General features: G+C 67.5%; 3 protein-coding genes across 4 annotated transcripts; 2 read left to right on the top strand and 1 right to left on the bottom strand.

The window, feature by feature from the left end:
• The first annotated feature begins 367 nt into the window (after positions 1-367).
• On the top strand, positions 368-2,267 carry LOC143174045 (calsenilin-like). The gene is given in 9 exon segments (XM_076364136.1): positions 368-412; positions 414-521; positions 523-549; positions 660-752; positions 755-937; positions 1,420-1,527; positions 1,705-1,809; positions 1,934-1,996; positions 2,220-2,267. Coding segments are annotated over 9 exon segments (780 nt in total).
• Positions 2,268-3,405: 1,138 nt separating this feature from the next.
• On the top strand, positions 3,406-6,414 carry LOC143174043 (oxaloacetate tautomerase FAHD2B, mitochondrial-like). Of its 2 annotated transcripts, XM_076364134.1 has the most exons (8): positions 3,406-3,450; positions 4,807-4,998; positions 5,077-5,293; positions 5,382-5,441; positions 5,558-5,720; positions 5,893-6,001; positions 6,112-6,199; positions 6,319-6,414. In XM_076364134.1, exons 2-8 carry the CDS (start codon positions 4,814-4,816, stop codon positions 6,379-6,381), a joined length of 885 nt encoding a protein of 294 aa, XP_076220249.1. In that variant the 5' UTR covers positions 3,406-3,450; positions 4,807-4,813; the 3' UTR covers positions 6,382-6,414. The 2 variants fall into 2 exon arrangements, with proteins under 2 accessions (XP_076220249.1, XP_076220248.1); XM_076364133.1 differs by lacking the exon at positions 3,406-3,450 and having other exon boundaries at positions 4,113-4,998.
• A 67-nt stretch (positions 6,415-6,481) lies between these two features.
• LOC143174044 (glycerol-3-phosphate acyltransferase 2, mitochondrial-like) lies at positions 6,482-14,163 on the bottom strand (the record flags this gene model as incomplete). Its single annotated transcript, XM_076364135.1, has 20 exons — positions 6,482-6,646; positions 6,739-6,794; positions 6,955-7,008; positions 7,241-7,361; positions 7,444-7,572; positions 7,702-7,779; positions 7,896-8,044; positions 8,125-8,389; positions 8,495-8,565; positions 8,960-9,078; positions 9,171-9,256; positions 9,526-9,636; positions 9,748-9,954; positions 10,154-10,253; positions 10,382-10,518; positions 10,605-10,704; positions 11,653-11,781; positions 12,348-12,464; positions 13,745-13,818; positions 14,050-14,163. Coding segments are annotated over 20 exons (2,334 nt in total), but the record flags the coding sequence as incomplete, so codon positions are not given.
• Positions 14,164-15,596: the final 1,433 nt, after the last annotated feature.

The raw sequence follows: 15,596 nt of genomic DNA, 5'->3' as shown, positions 1-15,596 counted from the left end.
CGCTGAACGGGTCCACGGGGGCTTCCCAAGCTGGAATTATTAATGAGCCATCATTTATTAATTACCTTCCACCAGGCTGGGCGCGAGCGGGAGGGAGCATTAGCGGGGACGGGGTGAGAGGCGGCTCCGGGATGCTCCGCGCCCCGGGAACGTGCTGCCGGAGGCGGGCACGGGTCCGGCGGCTCCTGGGGAAACCCTCCGGGTCGGCCGGCTTCTCCCCTCGGGATGTGAAACCCGGAGCTCCCCGGTTTTCCTCCCGCTACGAGGGGAATTTGGGGTCCGCCGCCGGGTCGGGGGGGGGGGGGGGAGGTTTGGTTTTATAAGCAGGGTCGGATCCGGGCTGGAAACAGCCCGGATCAAGCGCGGGATGATGCGGAGAGGCTGCCGGACCCCACGGGGGTCTTTGCCGGCGTCTCCCGGCAGACGGCGGCGATGCCGAGCTGGAGCTCTCGGCCGTACGGCACCAACCCGAGGGGCTGGAGCAGCTGCTGGCGCAGACCAAGTTCACCAAGAAGGAGCTGCCAATCCCTCTACCGCGGCTTCAAGAACGTGAGTGTCGGGGGGACCCCCGCCCCGGCCCCCCACCACCAGGGCCGGGGAGGGGGGGGGGATGATTTTGGTGGAGCCGGGGTTCACCGGGCGCCCGCTCTCCTCCCCAGGAGTGTCCCAGCGGCCTCGTGGACGAGGAGACCTTCAAGCTCATCTACTCGCAGTTCTTCCCCCAAGGCGGTGAGTCGGGGGGACCCCCGAGGCCGGCGCGGGGGGTTCCGGGGTGGGGCTGCATCCGGAGAAAACGCCAAATCCCGATCCCGGCACGGGGCGGGGGGGGGGGGGCTTCACCGGCTCTCGCCTTCCTCCCCTCGCAGACGCCAGCACCTACGCGCACTTCTTGTTCGACGCCTTCGACGCCGACCACAACGGGGCCCTCTGCTTCCAGGTGAGTGTCCCGGCACCGCTTCCGCGCCCGGCTTCTCGCCCGGCAAAGCCGCGCCGGTGCCGCGCTCCTCGAGCCGCGGCCGGCTGTAAGCGTGCCCAGAGGCGTGATTCATCAGATCTTCTTCCTCACCCGCGTGCGGTCGGGGATAAAAGCTCGGCGCAGCGGCGACGGCCAAAATCTTCGGAGTCTTCGACGGCGGGAGCCTGTGCCGGGAGAGCTCCAGGCACTGCGGCAGGGGTGGCTGGCGGGGGGGCCGGCGCCGGTTTTACCGCGGTGATTAAAAATAGCTACGAGCGAGAATAGAAACGGGATCAATAGGAAAAAAAATCCCCCGGGCGTCCCGCGATCGATGGCAGCGCCGCGGCACCGTTGGAGGGGGGCGAACGGCCGAGCCAGGCGGGACACGGGTCCGTCCCCGGGGTCCGGGCGTGCCGGCGGTGCCCGTGGGACATCCCCGCTCACGGCTGCGGTTCCTCCGGCAGGATTTTGTCGTCGGCCTCTCTGTCTTGCTGCGGGGGACGGTGCACCAGAAGCTGAAGTGGGCTTTCAACCTCTACGACATTAATAAAGACGGCTACATCACCAAGGAGGTGACGCGGCGCGGGGCAGGGGACAACGATGAGGGCTGGGGGGGGGGGACGGGCAGGGTGGGAGCATCGCCGGGGATGCGAGAGAGGGATGGGGTCGGTGGAAACGGGTGCTGGGGGACGAAGGTGCCCTCGTTCGGCGGGTTCTTGTCACCCTGACCCCTCTCTGTCCCCTCCTAGGAAATGCTGGAGATCATGAAGTCCATCTACGACATGATGGGGCGCTGCACCCACCCCACCCTGAGGGACAGCGCGCCCGCCGAGCACGTGGAGTTGTTCTTCCAGGTGAGACCGTCCCGTGTTGTCCCCTCCCGGAGGCCACCAAAACCCACCGTGTGTCACGGGCTGGGGCTGTCACCACCGCCGGGGACGGGGACGTCCCCGCTGAGCCCCTGCTGTTCCCTTGCAGAAGATGGACAGGAACGGGGACGGCGTGGTGACCTTCGAGGAGTTCCTGGAGACGTGCCAGAAGGTGAGCCAGCTCCAGCGGGGGCTTCGGCGTCACCGCCATCCTCCTCCTCCTCCTCACTGCCGGGCCTCCGGGTCCGAGACATAACCCCGTTCCTCGTCCCGTTCCCAAAATGACATGCTGGGGGGGGTTGGGAGAGACGGGGGAGGCCAGCTCCGGTCACCCCGGGGGCCGACGGGAGGAGGGGGGACCAGGGGCTCTGAGCTCTCCCTCCTGCCCCATCCAGGACGAGGACATCATGAGCTCCATGCAGATCTTCGAGAACGTGATCTAGAACCCGGGACCACCCGCTCGGCCCCGCCAGCGCCCGAGGGGAACTTTGTCCTGCTATTTCAGACAAAACGAGAGGTTAAAGGAACGAAGAAAATAATCCGCCTGGCTCCCGGCGCTCCGGTTACAAGAGACGAGAAGAGATACCGACAACTTTGCCGGCTCGTCCCGCCGGCCGGACCCATTTTGGGGGGCAGAGCCCCCCCCCCCGCAACGAGGATCCCTCTGTCCCCGGGGGGGGGGGGTGTGGGGTGCAGGAGACCTCGCCGCAGCACAAACCCGGACCCCTTCCCCCGGTAGGCGAGCCTTCGGGGAGGGGACCCTCCGGGGAGGGGGTTTCTGTATCGCAGCCGTGAAACGGCAGCTCCCGAAGGCCGACCGAAAGCGCACGAACCTCCTCTCCCCCACCCCGCCCCGCCCCACCCCGCCCCGCGCATCGCTTCAGGGGACCCACAGCGACGAGAGAGGCTCCCCGCCTTCCGGCGGGACGAGGAGAGAGGGTTTATTTTCTAAATAAAACAAACGGCGACGACTTAGGGATGAAACGTGCCGCCCGGGGAGCCGAGGGGGAAGCAACGGCCGCGCACAGCCCCGGGGCGGGGGGGGGGGGGGGCCGGAGAGGGCGACCCCGAGCCCCAGGGCGGCACGGCAGAGGCGGCTCCGCTCACCGAAGCGGCGGACGCGGCCGGGAGGGTTATTCGGGTGATTTCTGCTGTTTTTTCTCCTCACAAACCGGCCGGGGAGGCCAGGCCGCGCCTCAGCCAGGCCCCTGCCCCAGCCACCCCCCCGCCCCGGCCCCCCTCCGCAGCCGCCTGTTGCTCGTTCACCTCACTGCGTGTTTCCGTGAAATAAAGGTGAGAAACACCCGCCTCGGCCCGGCTCGCTCCCGGCCGGGGGCTCCGCCGCCCCGGCCTCGGCGCCGTCATGGCGGCGCCGTCATGGCGGCGGGGCGCTGGCATGGCGGCCGCGCCCCGTATCCTAGCAACGCCGCTGCCCCTCCCCTCCAGCGGGGGAGAGGCGTGGCCGAGCGCCGCCGGCTCTCATTGGCGGCGCGGCCGGCGCGGCCCCGCCTTCGCCGCGCTCGCATTGGCCGGCCCGTGGGCGGGGCGGGGACTCGGCGAGGGGACCTTCACGCGGGTGGCGCGGGGTCGGCGCGTGCCGAGAGGGGGGCTGACGCGGCACGTGACGTAGGCGGCACCGGGATCCCCCATGCCCCCCCCCCCCCCCCCCCGCGGGATCGGGGAACCCCCTGTCCGCCCCCCCCGGGTCCGGGCACCGCGGGATCGGGGAGTCCCCGGGATCGGGCTGAGCGGGATCGGGGGGGGATCTCCTGGGATCGGGGGGATCCCCTGGGACCGGGCTGAGCGGGATCGGGGAGGGGGAATCCCCCCGGGATCGGGCTGAGCGGGATCGGGGGGGGATTTCCTGGGATCGGGCTGAGCGGGATCGGGGGGGATCCCCTGGGAACAGGGCTGTATGGGATCGGGGGGGATCCCCTGGGATCGGGGGGATCCCCTGGGACCGGGCTGAGCGGGATCGGGGAGGGGGGATCCCTTGGGATCGGGTTGAGCGAGATCGGGGGGGGGGGGGAATCCCCCCGGGATCGGGCTGAGCGGGATCGGGGGGGGATTTCCTGGGATCGGGCTGAGCGGGATCGGGGGGGATCCCCTGGGAACAGGGCTGTATGGGATCGGGGGGGATCCCCTGGGATCAGGCTGAGCGGGATTGGGGGGGATCCCCTGGGATCAGGCTGAGCGGGATCAGGGGGGGAATCCCCTGGGATCGGGGGGATCCCTGGCATTGGGCTGAGCAGGATTGGGGTGGGGGGATATCCTCTGGTATTGGAGCAGTGTGGGATCGGGGGGGGATCCCCTGGGATCAGGGGGATCCTCGGGATCAGGACTGTGTGGGATCGGGCAGGGGGGGAATCCCCCAGGATTGGGGCTGTGCAGGACCATGGGAGGGAATCCTCCAGGGATCCCCACTGTGCAGGATTGGGGGGATCCCTCAGGATCCGGGCTGTGTGGGGTCAGGTGATCTGCTCCCCCTCATCTAGTGTGCTGGGAGATCCCGTCTCTCCCCTGGATCTGTCCCCTGCTGGGATCCATTCCCTGCCATGGGAGGGTTTTGCTGCCATACTGGGGATCTGGTCTGTGCTGGGATCTGGCCCCCCCCGGGAGGGATCCGCTGTCCCCAGCCTTTCTTTACTAGGGCCTGATCCCCTCTCCCCTCCCAATCTGTCCCATGCTGGGATCTGCCCCCCCCCCACCCCCAGGGAATCTACTCTGCCTCCACCGGGGTCCCTGGTGCTGGGATCTCCCCTCCCACCAGGATCCCTCCTGTGCCGGGATCTGCCCCTTCCCCCTCGCCCCAAGGGCCTGTGCAGGATGCGGCCCCTCCTCGCCCCACTGCAGGGTCTCGGCCCCCAGGGATCCCGCCCGGGCAAAATCCCCGGCCCCAAGCACCCTGGGGTGGGGGCCACGGCCGGTGCCGGGATCCACTTGGGGCGGGATCCCGAGGATCCGGTCCCCGGTGCCCCGCAGGTGGCGGATGCGGCTGCCGGGGGCCATGCGGCTGGTGCGGTTCCGGGGGGCCGGGGGAGGCGAGCCCCGGCTGGGGCTGGAGGAGGCGGCCGGGGGGAGCCTGGTGGACCTGAGCGCGGCCGAGCCGGCGCTGCCCCGCTCCATGCGCGCCTTCCTGGAGACCGGCCAGAGCGGCCTGGCCGCCGCCCGACGGTGGGTGCCCTCGCGCCGGCGTCACCGGCACCGCCGCCGGATCCGGCCCCGGCGCTGAACCCTGCCGGCTTCCCACAGGGCGCTGGAGTCGGGCCGGCACCGGCTGCCGCGGGGGACGGTGCGGCTCCTGGCGCCCGTCGGGGACCCGGAGAAGGTGATCTGCGTGGGGCTCAACTACCGCGACCACTGCCTGGAGCAGGACGTGAAGATCCCCAAGGAGCCCATCATCTTCAGCAAGTTCCCCAGCGCCATCATCGGGCCCTTCGATGACATCGTGCACCCCCAGGAGAGCAGCGTGAGTAGCCCCTAGGGACCCCCCCCCGCCATGGGGTGCAGCCCCTCCGAGCCCCCCCCCCCTCCCCCAATCCTCCCCCCCCCCCCAGGAGGTGGACTGGGAGGTAGAGCTGGCCGCCGTCATCGGGAAGAAGGGGCGGCACATCGAGGTAACCCCCCCAACGTCCCCCTCCTCCTTTCGGCGGGGTCCGTGTGTCACCCCCCCCCCCCCCCCGCTGGTTAAGCGAGTCCCCGTTGTCACACCCCCCCCCCACCACCCACCAAGGAGTCGTCGGCGCTGGACCACGTCGTGGGCTTCACGGTGGCCAACGACGTCAGCGCCCGGGACTGGCAGATGAGGAGGAACGGGAGGCAGTGGCTGCTGGGGAAAACCTTCGACACCTTCTGTCCCCTGGGGCCGGCCCTTGTCACCAAGGACGCGGTGGCAGGTGAGGACAGGACAGGGACGGGACCGGGACCGGGACCGGGCTCTTTCCAGGCTAACACAGGAGGCAGCGGGCACCGAATTTGCCCAGAAGCATCCGTGTTTTTCCCAAAGGGGGGTGGGGTGGGTGGGGGGTGTCCCACAGCGCCGTCCCCATGTCCCCTCCATCCCCGCAGACGTCCACAACCTGAGCATCCGCTGCAGCGTCAACGGGCGGCTGATGCAGGACAGCAGCACCAGCCAGCTCATCTTCAGGCTGCCCAAACTCATCGCCTGGGTCTCCCGGTAGGTGCCGGGGTGGGGGGGGTGAGTGGGGGGTGCCGGCAGCACCGGCACCGCTCCCCAGGGGATTGAGGGGCCATGGCTAACGCTTCCCGTCCATCCCCCCCCCCCAGGTTCGTCACGCTGGTCCCTGGGGACATCTTGCTGACGGGAACCCCTCCCGGCGTGGGGGTTTTCCGGAAGCCCCCCGTGTTTCTTAAGGTGAGGGAAAGGTGGGGAGGGGGCTCGAAACAGGGCTGGGGTGGCGGAGCGGGGACGTGAAGGACCCCGCCGGGGACAAGGCGAGCGGGCAGCTGCCAGCGCCTCCCTGCCCCTCGCAGAGAGGAGACGAGGTGCAGTGCGAGATCGAGGAGCTGGGCACCATCTGCAACAAGGTGGTGTGAAGACGGAGACGCCAAATCTCGCCCCCACCCCGATTCGGCTGCCTTCCCCCCCCCCCTCCCCCCCGCCCCGGGGTTCAATAAATCCACGAGCCGGGTCGGGTACCTGCTCTCCCAGGTTTATCGGCACCCACGGCGGCCGCGCCGGCGGCTACGGCTGGGTGAACTGCTGGATGAAGGCTTCCAGCTTCCCCCGGCTCGCGCTGGAGCGGAAAGGCTGGGCGAGGTGGAGCAGGGGTCCGGCGGGGGTCCGCACCTCCTCCAGCACCTGGGGAGGGAGAGGAGCGTCACCAGGGGGGGGCGGGGGGGGGGGGGCAGCTCGAGGTTGGGGGGCGGCTGGCAGAGGGGGGTCATGCTTACCCCCATCTCCTTGAAGGTCTGCAGAGAGCTGAGGGCCAGGCTCCTGTTCGGGTGCTCTGGAGGGAGAGAAACCCCCGAGGGAGCACCCGCATCCCACCCTCCGGGCACCCACAACCTGGCTTTGGGCGGGGGGGGGACACGGGACGGGACACACGTGTGTGTGCGCTGACCCCAAAGCAGGAGGGACGCCCCGTCCGTCCCCCCACCCCGACTCACCGAAACCGTCCTCCTCGGCCAAGAATTGCAGCAGCGCCTCCACGTAGGCTGCCTCTGGGGGTGGGGAGAGAGTTTGGGGGGGTGGGGGGGGGGTGTCAAACCCCACCACCTCCAGCTCCCAGGGCGGGCACAGCCCCTCCCCGGTCTCAATGCAGAGCCGGGGCCGCAAGGGAGCTTCGGCCGTGCCTCAGTTTCCCCAAGAGCCGAGCCAAGCGGGGCTGGTGTGGTTGGAGAAGCGGTCGCCCACCCCGGGGCCGGGGGGGGGGGGGGGGGGGGGGCATCCTACCGGGCTGGGGCCAGCTGGGTCGGTCCAGGAAAGCCACGGCTCTGGCGTAGGTCCTCAGCACGGGGCTCAGGAGCCGGCAGAGGAAGAGGAGGAAGCCGGGCGAGCCCTGGGGCTCGCTGAGCTGGACGGGGGAAGCCAGGGTTTGGTGAGAGCGTCCTCGCCCTGCCAGGGAGGGGGCGCGTCGGGGGGGACAGCCCAAGTACCTTGAAGCAGCGCTTGGGGACCTCCTCCTCGCTGTCGCTGTCGCTGTCGGTGAAGTCCATCCCCGCCCAGGGCCATCCCTTGCAGAAGGGCCGCGGGGCCGAGTCGCAGACCCAGCGCTCGCTCTCCGGCTGTGGGGACAAGCCGGGTGCGAGGACCTTTGATGCTACCCCGCAGGGACCCCGGTTCCTTGTCCCCTTCCCAGCCAGGAACGGAGGACGGGGTCCCCCGGGGCGGGTCGGGGGGGGGGGGGCACCCACCTCTTCAGCCTCCAGCAGCCCGCAGAGGAGGAGCTTGTCCACGATGTCCTGGCTCCGGCAGTCGAGGGGCTGGCAGGGCTGGGGGAGAGGAGGAAAGGGGCTGGCAGGCAGCCGGAGTCGCCGGAGCCACGCAGGCAGCGGTGACGGGCCACTTCCACGCGATGGCAGTGCCAGCCCGCGCCGCCAGCCCCTACCTGGAGCCCCAGCAGGTTTGGGGGCAGCAGCCGGAGCAGCTCCAGGGTCTTGCGGTGCAGCTCGTCCTGGCTGAACACGATGCCGGAGCGTCCGACGGTCGCCACCAGGAAGGGCAGCATCTCCATCAGCAAGGCACGGACGGCGCAGGCTGCCGGGAAAGCGGCGTCAGCCATTCCCCCGGCGTCACCGATCCCTGATGTCACCGATGCCCCACGCCTCGCTCCTCACCTCCCACCGCCTCGCTGGCGAAGACGGGCAGGATGGCAGCGCTGTGGTGGCCCAGCTCCCTCAGGGCCTCCGCCGAGGCCTCGGGGACCACCAGGACATCGCCGATGGGGGAGAGGCGGTAGAGGGTGAGGCGGGCTCCGAGCAGGACGAGGCTGTGCTGCACCAGGGCGCGGAGCTGCCCCGAGAAGCCCACGTCGCGCTGGCGCAGCAGGATCTCCTCCAGCAGCCAGGCGAAGTCCAGCATCAGCCGAGAGAGGAAGACGCCCTGGAGGAAGAGGAGGATGAGCCGGTGCCCTGCATGGGGGGGCGGGGGGCGGCTCTGGAAATCTTGGTCCAAAGGAAGAGAAACCTGGAAACCTCCTTGTCTCACCTCCCGGTGCTTGTGCAGCAGCAGCGTGGACGTGATCCCCACGGCCATGACGGCGGAGCAGGCAACGCCGTCTGCGAGGGAGCGAGAGGCGCTCGTCAGCCATCGGGGGATTAACCGAGCCCGGGGGGGAAGAGAAGGCGGCAGTGGTGACATCCCGAGGGATGTCACCCAGCGGGTGCCAGGGTGCTTTGTCCCCCCTCCGCCGGCCCCCGCTTGTTTACGCTGTCCGTTTCCAGCCGGGGAACAAGCGGCCAAGGCAGCCGTCACCCCGCCAGCCGCATCACCGCGGCGCACGGCAATAACCGGTAACGGCACAGCCACCTCCGCGCCGGCCGGAGCAGGGGGAGGCCGTCACACAAGGGGTGACCCCGGCAGGACCGGGCGAGCGGGGCTGACCCGCAGCCCCGCACGGAACAGGCAGACGGCCGGAGGACAGACTCCCGCCTCCCCCAGCGGACCCCTCACCGCTCAGGGAGTGCAGGCCCAGCTTGGTCACCAACATTTCCTCTTCTGCCTCCAAGCCGGCGGCCGTTGCGGGGCCGGGACTCCAAATCTCTGCCTTCTTGCCGTCCGGCTGGCCGGGGCTGGAGAAAACAGGGCGAGAGGGGTGAGAAAGCGGGGCCGGGAGCAGACGTCGGGAGGCGAGACGCTGCCCCGAGGCTCGGCTCCTGCTTACCACGTGCCGAGGATGGTGGGCAGCAGCAGCTCCTCCAGCGGCTTCTCCTTGCAGCTCTGCCTGACGAGGTTTTTGGCTGCAAACTCCTGGGAAGGAGGACAAACGAGCCTGTCGGTGCTCGCAGCCCTCGGCACCAACAAGTCGACTCGATCCCTTGGGTCCCCAGGGCCCACGAGCACTGCCTCGAGGTGGGCTCACCGGCTTCCCCTGGAGAACACCGGATCCCCTCCAGCCACCCCAAACCCCTCAGTCCAACCCGCAGAGGTTTGTACGGCCGCCAAGATCACGGCCATAAACCCTCCAGGGCCGGGATGGATCCAGCCAGGAGCCCCGGCTGGAAACCCCGCTGCCGTACCTGTAAGGAGAAGGGCTGGGCGAAGTCCACCCGGGCGCAGCCGAGGTTTCGGCGCATGGCCCGGCACGCTGCCCAGAGGCAGGTGCCGAGGCCGAGGGGCCGAGCGCCGTGCTGGGAGGAGAGGGGACCAAAGCATTAATGGGGCGATGGAGGCGAGCGCCGCTCCCCGGGGACGCACCCGGGTGATTTGGGTGCTGCACCCGCACCGGCAAGACCTCTCACCGCTCCTTCCCAGTGCAAACCGCCGGGGACCACGTCGTAGGCGATGCCCACGGGGACCAGGAGGACGTCGGGGACGGCACCGTCCCGCACGGCTCGGTACACCAGGGCCAGCCACTCCCGGGCAGGGGCAGAGAGGCACAGGGCGACGGGGGGCTCTTCCAGGAAGATGAGCAGAGGCTGTCGGCTCCTCAGCACCTCCTCAACGTACTGGTGGGGGAGACGGGGCGAGGCTGGGGGGTACCGGCGGCACCCCGGGGATGCCCGGCAGCTGCCGGCATCCATCGCGCAGCCCAAAGGCTCCGCCAGCCCACGGGCGAGACACCCCTAGACGCCTTCGCCGAGTGCTTTCGGATCTCGGGGGGGGGGGGGATGTTTCATCCCTCCCAGCACCCCGGGCTGGACCTACCGTGGCCAGGACGGCCCCCGGGAGCCCTTCGTCCCGGTCGCTCAGCGTCTGCTCCATCCTCGAAGGCAGGAAAATCCCTCCCAGGCGGCCAAGCAAGGCTCTGTGGGAAAAAGAAGACACCACCACGGGCGCCCCCCTTGCCCACGTCGTGTCGTGTCCCCCCCCCAATTCCCCACCACGGCTCGGGGGCTTTGGGAATGCCCCAAGCCGGTGTCTGCCGCGCCTTACCGGAGGAGAGGGCTGCAGACCTGGCCGCCCACCGTCACCCTGGGCACCCCCAGCCCCTGGGAGAAGAGGAGGAAGGACAGGAGCAGCCCGTCCAGCTGGGATTTGTGCGTCGAGAGGAAAACCAGCGGCACGCCGGGCTGCAAGGAAGGCGGCCAGGGCTCAGCGCCTGGTGAGCCGGCGGCGAGGCGCGGGGCCGAGAGCGGCTCGGCTGGTGCCTCCCTACCGTCCCGGCGGCCCTCAGCACCATCTCCAGCTGCCCTCGGTGGAGCTGCACGCTGAGGAAGAGGCGGTTCAGGAGCTTGAGCAGAGCCCAGTTGCACAGCCTGCGGGAAAACAAACAAGTGAGCAACCCCTCCGGGGTCCCAAACCGCCCCCCCCCGCCCCCCCGCCCCCCCCCCGAGACCTTATCCAGGCCACCCTTCCCTGCCTCAGTTTCCCCACCCAGGCAGCATGAGACAGCTTGACTCGAAATGTCACTGCTCAGCTCCCGTAAAGCAAATAAACAGCTTTATTATAAATCAAGTTAAAACATTAAAGGCTGGATGTGACGAGACCACCCCCTTCTCCCCCCCCCCCCCCCGGCAACAAAAGCTGAAGTCAATTACCCCTCCATCTCCCTGTCCTCCCGCACGCTGTTTACGGGAAGGATCTGAACGCTTTTATCCCCTGGGTAATTTCTTCCCTTTAAATACTTCAGACTGCTCAGAGGGTTCTTTTATTACAGCTCAATCAGACAAGCAATTAGGCTACAATGCAACCTTTAATTGCCAATTTCTCAATGACAGGAGGGGAAAAAAAAAAGAAGAGAACAGAGGGGAGAGAGAGAGAAAGGAAAAAATTCCCTTTTGCTTCGCTTTGATTTCCATCCTCCCAGTGTTTTTGGGTTGTTTTTTTTTTTTCCCTCCCTCCCTTCTCCACTCCGGTGTCAGATTCCACCTCCCTGGAAGAAATCGGGGGGGGGGAAATCTCCCCAGGGAGCTGCGTGGGACCCCCAGGGGCTGCCTGCCCCTGCCGGCGTAGCCCTGGGCTCCCTGCACACGCGTCCCCCGAAAGATCCCCGTGCGTCCCTCGTGGGCGCGAGGCGCCCAGCCACCGCTCGGAGCCCATCCGAAGGGGCTTAAACGCACAAATTAAGAGCGTGAGAGACCCGGAGCGGAGGAGAGGGACTGGGAACGCCCCAGCCGGGAACCGGGATCCCTCCAGGAGGAGGTGGGAGATGCCCGTGAAGGGGGATCCGCACCCTCAACCCTCCCCGGAGAGGGAGCGCAGACCTCAGCATGAGGAGGGAGAGCGGGGCCTGGATTTCAGCCAGGATCTTGAGGATTCTCTCCTTCCACCGCCGGTGGGCTTCGCCGTCCCCTCTCGAGCCACGGGACCGGTCGGTAGCGACGTCCCGTACCCTGCGAAGGGGATGCGGAGGAGGTGGGAAGCAGGAGGCAGAGCGCGGGGTTAAAAGGCATTCTGCGTTACAGTAATTACAATTACTGGCTGCCAGCCTCCTGCCGTGCAATTAGCGATGATGATGATGACGACGAGGAGTTAGGTGACAGCTGCCTGACAAGGCCACGTCACCCCAGACGCCGCGTGCTCGGGATGGGATGGGGGGGGACGACGGACGGACCAGGAGAGCCTTGGCGACGTCCCCCGGGGCAGAGCCCGGAGACGGGAGGAGCCGGTTTCCCACCGTAACCGGGGCGCCGGCCCCTTTTGGGGGTGCTGAGCCCCGGGGGGGGGGTGGTGGGGGGTGGGGGGCGGCTGCAAAGCCCCTTCCTCGGGGTGAGCTTGCGGGAAGGGCGCAGCAGGGAGGAGGAGCTGGCACATTTCTTCCCGCCGGCAGCAGACGAGCGCGTCCCTTGCTCCAGCGACCGAATGGGATCCCACGGGTTTGGGGGACGATGCTGCGGGACCCGGGTCCTGCCAGGGGCGAAGGCGACCCCGGAGACCCCCTCCGGCTGCTCCCACCTACCTCTCGCTGTGGCAGATCCTCGCCGGGAGGTCTCCGGGGGTGTCGGCAGGAACTTTCCAGTCCCAGACGGCGAGGAGACCACAGACCCTTCGGACCAGCCAGCCCCGGTACCTGGGCACGGGAGACAGACAGCGGCGTCCCGGTGGTTAAGAGGCTTTTCCGGGGTGCTCAGCCTCCCTCAAACCGGCTGTTTGCAAGAATTTGAGATTTTTCTCCCCGTTTTACAGCAGGGAAAACGGAGGCACCAGCAGAGTGACGCTCCCGGCCACCCCGGTCCTCGCAGCATCGCTCCTCGCGTGGGAAGGAAACCTGCAGTCGCTAGAAACGTGCAGGGGATGCTGCAGAGGTCCCAAATCGGGGACTTTTCCGAATCCGCCCCCAAATCAGAGCTAGGCGGCACCTGAAAGGGACCTAAGTGAGGTTTTAGGTATCACAGAGCGCGCGGCAACCCAGCGAAAGGGCTGCAGGTGGCCGGAGAGGGGCACAGGAGCTTCGGACCTTCGTCTTTCCGCTCGTGATCTCAGCCGCCCCTCACCGGGCTCTTTTTAGCCATCCCGCAACTCCCGAGTCGCTGCGAGCGGAGATGAATTATTCAAAGGGTTTGAAAGCTGGAGCTGGGGTATTTTCAAGCTGAATTGGAATATAATGGCCCGATTTGGAAAAATACAGCGCAAAATTGCTAAGCCACCAGGGAGTGCTCCGAAAGGGGAGAGGAGCCGAAGGAGTCCGGCACCTCCCGAACAAAAAAATATCAGGCATTTGGCAAGGAAACGTCCCCCGGGGCCCCACGTCAGCTCCTGGGCCGGAGGAAAAGGCTGGTCGACACCAGCTGGAGGTCGGGAGTTAGGGCCCGTGGGGAGGAGGGAGAGCAGGAGGGGTTGGGGAAGAGGCCCTTTCGCCTCTCCCCAGGGGCCGGGAGCCAGGCTTGCTCCGAGCGCTGCGTGCGTGAGCTTGTCCTTGTGCCGAAGCCGGAGAGGAGAACGAAAACACCCCCCCCCCACCCCCCCACCCCCCACCAAGCTCTTCCCAACAGCATCAGGAGACCAAGTTCTGTTTAAAAAAAAAAAAAGAAACGACCCCAAATCCTCCACTCTGTGGCTGACTTCTCCTCCCAGCCTGAGCGTGACGGCAGCCGGAGGAACAGGCCGAGCCCTCTCCCCTCTGCTGTTATCAACGCTCTGCGCTTGGAGATGCGGCTTCCAGCCTTTCAAAATACAATTAACGTAACTCCTTCTTGGACTAATTAGGGAGCAAGGATGATGGAGAGGCGTCCCCACGCTCCCGCGCAGCAGGGGAAGGGATTTCCACGGGGATTCGGACAAAAGGGAGACTAAAACCTGGGGGAAAAAAGTGGTTTGCCCAGCGTTCCCCGGCACGGGGGCTCGTCCTGTCCTCACCGTGTGTCCTCCTCCGTCACCCGGACGGCGTCGCGGAAGCCGAGGGACGAGAGCTGCTTGTGGTAGAAACCACCCTGGAAGGGGAGAGCGGGGTCAGCTCTTACGGCAGCAGGGGCTCTGCCTTCGAAGGAGGACAGCTCGGAGAGGCGGGGAGGTTTCGGCCGTGCCTGCCCCCCGCTCCAGCCCCCAGCCCTCCCGCCGGGCACACGAGACCCTTCGGATGGGGCTCGTCCTCTACGCCAGCATCCTGGGATCCCAAACTCTCTTCCCAGCCAGCTCTGGGAAGCCCAGAGCCACACTCTTACCCAGCTCTTCGGGGTGCAGGTCTGGCAGCAACGCCCCGAGAACGGACGGTACTTGCCCAGAAAAGGGATGAAAATCTCCAGTTTCTGCCCCGAATCGCAGACCCAGGTTTTCATCTGAGGAGGGAGAGAAATACAGGGCGGGGAGAGGGATGGCACGAACCCTGCTTGTCCTGGGAATACCAAATGTTGGTGAACGCTCCCCAAAACGCACTCGCACGGCGGGGAGAGGTCCTGTTACCGGGCTTTACTGGGGAGAAATAAAGCAAATTTATCTGGGATCGAAGGGGCGGCCACAAAGGGGAGACTCCAGCTGGTTTCCCCCCCGGCCCGAGGGGCCGCTGCCCACCTCTCTGGCCAAGGAGTCACCTTTGTTTCTCCGCCGCCGTCACTGGAGGAACGTGGGGACCCGGATCCGGTGGGATCAGCACCCCGGGAGGGGGCGGGGGGGCTCAGGCAGCGGGTTCCGCGCAGGGACGAGCCCTCGGAGACGCGTCCGGCACCGGCCCGCGGAGCTCAGCTGGGGAGAGACGGGCACGAGGGGGTCAGCGAAAGCCCGGGGGGGGGGGGGGGGGGGCACATGGGGAGACCCCCCCCCAGACCCCTCGTCCCCATCCCGCCTGCAGCGACCGGGAGACCCTTCCACCACCATAACCGGAGCTGTGGGGCAACGGGGTGACGCAGGACGGGACCTGCAGGGTTGCTGGGAGGGGAGGCGCCGAGCCCCTCTCCCCGCGTCAGGCCTTCGCAGGGAAGGGACCTGCTCCTCAGCGGGGAAATGGAGGGTTTATAGCACAAAAAGTCAGGGGAGGGGGGAGAAAAAAACCCAACCCAGCAACCAGCGCGTCAAAAGCCCTCGGGAAAAGAATTTATTCTTCGTAATCGAGCTCCGGTGCCGCTACAATTGACTTTTCCCTCCCACACCCTCCTCCCCCCCCCCTCCCCGGGCAAGGAGATGCCAATTTATACCCAAAAACCCCGCAGCGCCCATGCAGCCTGCCCCAAAACGCTGAGATCCCGACCCCCGGCCAGCCTCAGGCCCCCCCCCCCCCCCCCAAATCGGGCTGGGGGCACCCGGCATCGCCCACCGGTGCTGGGAGAGGGGCTGCTTGTACAAGAGACCCCCCCCCCCCTCCTGCAAAGGTGATCAGGGGCTTTTAAATCACGTCTGCCCCCTCCCTTTGCCGTGGGGTAGTTTTATTCCCCCAAAAAAAGAGGGGAGGGAGGAAAACAAAACCAATTAGTTTTTAAAATGCTGCTGGGGGGGGGGGATAAAGAGAAGCGAGGTCGGAGAGAAGGAAACCCCAGCGAGAAACCCCCCCACGCCAGGACACCCCCCCCCCCCAGCCCCAGCGTGAAGCTGCGGCCGGATTTACTGGGGGGTGCTCACGGTGTGTGGGGGGGACAGGGTCGGCCCCCCCCCCCCCCCTTGTTTGGGGATCGGAGCGTCCCCTTGGTGCCCATCCCTGTTCCCAGGGAGTCACGTACCTCCGGGACCGGCTGTCACGGGTCGGGGGGGGGGGACACGGCGCTGGCAGCCCCCGGTGTGG

This window comes from Aptenodytes patagonicus, unplaced genomic scaffold (assembly GCF_965638725.1).
Source record: "Aptenodytes patagonicus unplaced genomic scaffold, bAptPat1.pri.cur scaffold_636, whole genome shotgun sequence".
In the NCBI taxonomy this organism is placed as follows: Eukaryota; Metazoa; Chordata; class Aves; order Sphenisciformes; family Spheniscidae; genus Aptenodytes; species Aptenodytes patagonicus.
Note: the sequence above shows the minus strand (reverse complement) of the source record. Positions and strands in the feature narration are given on the sequence as shown.

Coding starts and splice junctions, on each gene's coding strand:
- LOC143174043 (XM_076364133.1), top strand. CDS start 4,508: ATGCTGGGATCTGCCCCCCCCCCACCCCCAGGGAATCTACTCTGCCTC. Junction 5,294..5,381: donor TGCACCCCCAGGAGAGCAGC/GTGAGTAGCCCC, acceptor CCCCCCCCCCAG/GAGGTGGACTGGGAGGTAGA. Junction 6,200..6,318: donor AGCCCCCCGTGTTTCTTAAG/GTGAGGGAAAGG, acceptor TGCCCCTCGCAG/AGAGGAGACGAGGTGCAGTG.